Source organism: Priapulus caudatus, unplaced genomic scaffold (assembly GCF_000485595.1).
Source record: "Priapulus caudatus unplaced genomic scaffold, Priapulus_caudatus-5.0.1 Scaffold440, whole genome shotgun sequence".
Classification (NCBI taxonomy): Eukaryota; Metazoa; Priapulida; class Priapulimorpha; order Priapulimorphida; family Priapulidae; genus Priapulus; species Priapulus caudatus.
Window position 1 is genome coordinate 97,943 of NW_014577501.1, and position 6,555 is coordinate 104,497.

The 6,555-nt window shown below is 41.9% G+C and overlaps 1 protein-coding gene across 1 annotated transcript in view; it reads right to left on the reverse strand.

Annotated features, from left to right (window-relative positions):
- LOC106810433 (arginine and glutamate-rich protein 1-like) overlaps positions 1-2,714 on the reverse strand; it is a 6,433-nt gene extending 3,719 nt beyond the window's left edge. Inside the window, exons 1-2 of the mRNA XM_014813788.1 lie at positions 2,514-2,714; positions 172-281 (exon numbers count right to left, since the gene is read on the reverse strand). Coding sequence (XP_014669274.1) covers positions 172-281; positions 2,514-2,714 — 311 coding nt within the window. The remainder of the gene's footprint in view (positions 1-171; positions 282-2,513) is intronic.
- Positions 2,715-6,555: the final 3,841 nt, after the last annotated feature.

Consider the following 6,555-nt stretch of genomic DNA (forward strand, 5'->3'; position numbering starts at 1 on the left):
GTAACCTGTCTCCTTCCCAACCTTCCCTCACCACGTAACCTGTCTCCTTCCCAACCTTCCCTCACCACGTAACCTGTCTCCTTCCCAACCTTCCCTCACCCTGTAGCCTGTCTCCTTCCCAACCTTCCTTCACCCCTAGTTCGTATCGGAGGAAATAATGTCGACGTTTACTTGGGCACGCTGAGTTGCACACTCACCAATTTCTTCTGTGCCTCTTCAATCTTCCTATTATTTTCCTCCAGTATTCTCTCTAGTTCAGTGCGCTGCTTGCGCTCTTCCTCCTGCAAGCACAATGTGCACAGTGAGACAGGGCCGCTGCGCGTGCAATAGCAGGGAGGTGCAGAGTCCCGCTCGCCGGCAGGGAGGACGAGCAAGGTTTTGACGCTTCTCTCTCTCTCTCTCTCTCTCCTGTGCAAAGGGAACCCGAGTTCGCCCTCGCAATGTCCGGCTTCTCTTGCCGCTGAACGTTTGCATTTATGATCGAAATCAATAATCAACGCTGTGATGCACGGCAATCAACTGCATGCACCAGCCATGTATGCACATTTCACAATCACACGGTCACTACCTGCTCCTACGATTTTTGAATGAGCGTTAACCACTAGTTAAGATGCCCTACGCACCCTAACTAGGTTCTGCAATGCGACAGGTGCAAGAAAATATATGAATTGTTTATCGATAAAGAGGATTAAGCTACCACATGAGTGTCTTTAATTCTGCAAACACTGTTATAATCAGAGACCGGATAGTACCAATACAAAAGCTGAGGGGGTGGAAATCCCCAAAGAACCACACATACCTCGGATGCACACGACATACACGCACACGCACGGTAAATGCACGCACACAATTATACACAGGAGTGGCACACGCGATGAACAGCCACTTGCACCATACGAACGCTGAAAACACGCGAGGTACAAGGGGTATCAAAGTGAGAGGAAAGCACACGCTCACGCACACCGATACACACGCCAGTAACGTTGTCGAACCAGATATTTTCCACCCCCTCATTTGGGTTACATACCACTGCGGCAGGGTCGCCAGCTCGTCATATCTTCACAGCTACAAGCAACACTATGTGATGAGTAAAAATACCTGCAAGTGCCCAAAGTTCTCGGCTCTCACACCGCGCTTCACGCATGCGGCTAGTATACTTGTTAATACATGTAAAGAGTCCAAACGGAAATGTACATATATTTACACGAACATTAAGCCTAGACTGAACTGTACACATCTCTCGTTGTCGGCAGCACTTCTTACCAGTAACATCGAGAAAAAAGAACGCAAGGTAGTCAAGATCTGAGGCGTTCATCTATATCCCACGATCCTGCTATACTGCTCTAGACACAAAATGAAAGCAAATTGGTGACTGGGGTTATTGAAAATATTGGGAACCTAGACCAATTGCCCTATTCTTCCTACATGGCATACATTTGATCTTTTTTTACGATCAGGGATGCTTCCATGGTTTTATTTGTTCATGGATATATGTGTTTCAGCTATCACATGAAAATCACTGCCTACTGCAATATCAGCTAGAACAAATAGCTTGCAGCTTGTACGGGGTGAAGAATGGTAACGAATATATATGTTATAATAGGGTATATCCCTTCCCGGCCCATGTCTGTGTCTCTTATCTGATTCCAAAGCTAGTCCACCAGTTATTAGCTAGTGAATTTCCCAATGTCATCCGAGCACGCAGGATATATTTGCATATATAATAAATTGACTCATTAGTTACAGAAATTCCTTTATCAGTAAAAAATAGAAATAAAAAATATGACCATAGCATACTGCATAAGATATGTGGTTTTGGTCCCAGATTGACACTGATTTATGGTAATAGTGACTGCACATGACTGCAATGACTTCACAAGAATAGTTTAAAGGGGGAGATGAGTCTACACAGGGAGTAGGAACAGATATATTCACAGGAAGTATGTGCACATGTGTAAATAGTCTTAACCCAATTTAACACCACCAATCTCACTAGACTGAATCGTGTAAAATGTAACTACCAACCAACTCAAAATTCTGTTTAATAGGTTGAATAAGCCAACTTAAAAAAGAAGTGCAGTTATTGGGAAAGTTTGCTTTCCTATTTGCACCAGCCAGTAATAGGACGAAATTATAAAGTTCAAACACATTCTCACACCACAACTTAAAAACATAAAACGGTGAATGAATATACTCCAACCACTCCTATCACCGTTCTACACACAATATGACTTTTAACACAAGAAACCCACTCCTGCCATTTCTTCCCCATTCACCGCTCTACCCAGAATGAATGACACCCCAACAGACAAAAAATCACTACCCCCGCTTCACCATTCCTCACCCACTCACTGCTCTACACATAATAAATGAACCACTAATGCCAAAAAACCCACTCCCTCCAGTGCCTGTCGCCCCGTTACAGAAAGGACGGCCGGGTGGCCAGGACGTTCAGGAACGGCACACATCGCCGTGCATCTGTCGCGACACGTGTTCATCCGATGCTGGCTTACCTGCTTCTGCTTCTGCCGCTCGATCTCCTCCTGCCGCTTGATCTCCCACTCTGCGATCAGCTGCTTCTCCATCGCACGCTTCGCTTCCTCTACGCGCCGCTCTACCTCCGTCTCGATCTCGCCCTTCCTCTTCTCGATCTCCTCGGCGACGCGCTTGGCGACCAACTCCTCTACACGCCGCGCCGTCTCGTCCTCCACCATCTTGTCCTCCATCTCCCGCTGACGTCTGAAAGATGATAGAGGAGAAGCGGTCACGCCGAGATTGCACCTCCACTAACTATGCTACAGGGTATCAACCGAGAGATATGCAAAGTTTCCTTTTACGTGGCTAAGCTAGATATCTGTTTATATTAATTGTAGGACTGTCATCGATACCCACCTCATCGATAAATCGCTATGGATTTGCGTTCGATATCGATATCAAAATAAATCGAAAAATAGCGATCCGATATGTACAGTATATCACAATAAAGAGTTGGTACATCCTTTTTCTGGTAAAAGAGTGTTGTTTATTACTTTTTGTGGCTAAAATGTAGCCAGCGAAGCATCGGTAGCATTTTTGACTGAGCACCGCCATTATCGGAAGTAGTGCAGGGCGCATATAAAAATACTTCGCCCATGTTGCTTTTAAGCACAGCGATGTATAAAATGCATAGTTATCATAAGTAGAAATAGAATACAATACATGTATTCTCAAATAAGTTACGTATGAGTTTAGTGTACTTTCACGGCTCTGTATCAATATTTTCGTAGTTACGCAGGGGTTGAAATTAGAGTTTTATTATGGTATCCACGTATTACATGTTAAATCGAATCGGATCGAAATATCGAAAAAAATAATATCAATAATCGAATCAAAATAATTTGATACCAATAACAGCCCTAACTTAATTGTGAGAATTGTGTCAATGCAAGCACAACTTGAGGACTGTACATGCAAGATTTCAAACTATCTTCTAAGTTCTAAGTCTAACCCGATTAACTTTGGCCTTTGGCCTGGCATGCATACAAAAATACACAGTGCAGAAACCTATGTTACGCCTCCTTCGGCAGTTTCAATTTGAATTGTAAACAACTGCTGATAAATACAGATTCAACCAAGATTTTTATTAGTAACCAGAAAGGAAACTGGGGCCCGTTTCACAAAGCTATCGTAAAAACACCATCTTAAGGATATCCTTAGAATTCTTGTACGAGAGCCTAACGCTGTCCTAAACGTCCCTCATTAAAGTGTTTCACGAAACTTATGCCGATGCGTTGTTAGACAGTCCATAAAATTCAGCTGTAACGATGTTGCTGATGGCATAGACTGGTACCCTATCTCTACACCTTGCTACTAGATAGTCTATATATAGAGACATGTTACAAGTCTAATGGCGACCCAGCTCACTGTGAGTTGCTACGCTAATCTCTCGCGTCATTTAGTTTTAATAAATGTAGATACAACAGCGTGCAAACTAAAAATAATAGGTTAAAAGTATTATTAAATGCCAAGTAGCTGAGAAATAATTAAACTAAAGCAAGGTTGTCATATTTCCTGCAACTAGAACTACCACAAATGACGTATTGACTGAACAAAAATGTAACATAAATTCTGAAGGTTTAGATTTACATTTACTTTGATACAGTATTGGCGCCATAGGATACAGTAATTACATACACGAACAGCCGAAGCACATGTAAGGTGCAAGGAAGCATTTCATCTCTTCAAAATCTGCTACCACAATAAGAAGCTTCTTAGCCACACTTAACCACTGCGCGTCATGCCTTCACAGGCCTTGCACAGTATTTTCGTAGACACAGAGAAGTTACCTTCTCGGCGGGTTTTCGCTTTACACTACTGCTTGCCAAAACAATGAAAACGCGGGAAATCTCGCGTTGCTTGCTGTACAATAGCCTAAGTACTGCCCCTGACCTGTCCTTAAGATTCCTCCTTAATAGCAATGTCGTTGAGTTAGCGAGACGTTTGTGAAACGTGGAAACTTAGCGAGGCTTTCGTGAAACACTATATATAAGGATATCCTAAAACCCTTCTTTAACCCATCACTAACTTAACGAGCGCTTCGTGAAACGGCCCCCTGGACAACCTAATATGAATTTGGTGATAAGGTTCTATACTTATAAATATAAGTGACACAAATGTCAGTTATTCTAGCAATCGTCAACAGTGCAGATTAGATACATATCAGGCAATTAAAGATGAGTAAATGGAAGCAGAAAGAATCTTATAATGGGAAAAGCGAGATATCAGGACTGAATTAGGATCAGTACATGCCATCTTTCAAATGATGGGAAACTATACAAATTTTATCATTTGGTTGGTATCTTCGTGGTACAGTATAATTCAAGGAAACAGATTAACATGACTGTGCTTATACACCTGCACACGCGTGCAGGGTGCAAAATTAACTAGAGTCCGGAGTCAAATACTTCCTTATTTACTGTCGAACTCCCCGATTTGACATATGCAGCAGGGTGCGAAATTAACGGTAGTCCGGAGTCAAATACTTCCTGATTTACTGTCGGACTCCCTGATTTGAAATTTATGCAGGAGTCCGTGTGACTCCCTGAAAATTCTGCCATACTAACTAGTTCGTTCCGGAGAACGGCCTTGCGGAATTACTGTATTTTGTCAGCTAATGTGCAAAGAAAATTTGGCAGACGTGCAACTGCATGAATCTGAAAAATAAGCACATGCGATATTGTTAATATCTTTAATTTTGAACCTCAGACTGCGGACTCCCTCTTTTTGAGAGTACGGAGTCCCTTGGACTCCCTTGTTGCTATACTACTAGTTTGTTCCAGAGCACAGCCTTGCGGAATTACCGTATTCTTTTCAGCAAATTTGGCAGACGTGCACCGCAAATGTCCTGCAATGTCCAAACGTGTAATCAACAGCGGGTGTTACAGATAGCCAGCATTTGCCGTGCTTGCCGCTAGTGCGAATGATGTACGTGCGTTATGGCCAGCAGTGGTGTCGATTGATGAACGGGCCCGATTGTTTCATGTCTGTGGCGCAAAGTGATGTCGTGTGTGGAGCACGTTTATGACTGCGTAGGGATGACAGGCACCTGGGAGAGGAGAACACTGTTATGGTTTTCAAAAAAAAAGGTTTTGGGTTACTTGTGTACTTGCATACAAAAATATCACTCGCGACAAATTTTTAATAGACTATATATATTGCTTTTTGTTTAACATCCGAATATATTGTTTACTAATTGTTTATATATGTTACGTCTTTTGTTTCATGCTTATACTTAGTAGTTTAAATTTGTTTTGTTTCTTTTTGTACGTAGCATTTAGTATATATTTTTTGCATTTATAATTAAGAATGCAAAAGAAACACATTCTTGTTAGTTATATTTTAATATTAAATCTTCAAAATAAGCAAATGCGTGATTGTTAACATCTTTAGTTTTGAACTTCAGACTGCCGACTCCTTCATTTTGCTGGGGACTCCCTCTTTTTGAGGGAGGGAGCTGGGCTCCCTTGTTCAATGATAATTTCTACCTCTGCGCATGCATGCACACATACTTACATTTGTCTTTGCCTCTCAATTTCTTGCAACTTTTCATCTTCTTCTTTCAATTTTGAACTGTTTGCGAGGAAGACACGTCTGTCTAGTGCCCGACCAAATATATCTACCCTCTCGGGTGTTGAACTGCTGCCAGATCGCCTTCTGTGTAAAGAAACAAAGACAGTAAATATCGTCTTAATGATTATGTATTCTCGATATACTAATAGTAATAATTCCAGGTAAATGCCGTTCAAATGCATGCTTTTTTGCAGCTAGCCCGACCAGGCTGTGCGACGGATTGTCTATACAGCCTGACACCCTTCCATACAAAAAACCTATCACCTCTGCAGATCTAGATGAATAACTCTGTATATCTGAAATAAAACTATTCTATTACCACCTTTGACTTGCCTTGTTTGAAATATGAACGTTAACTCACAGTTGTCCTGCATCTAGACTACAATTTATCTCTTAATTCATTGTATAATCTGCTATTCCCCCGAGCATATCAACTTAACCCGCCAT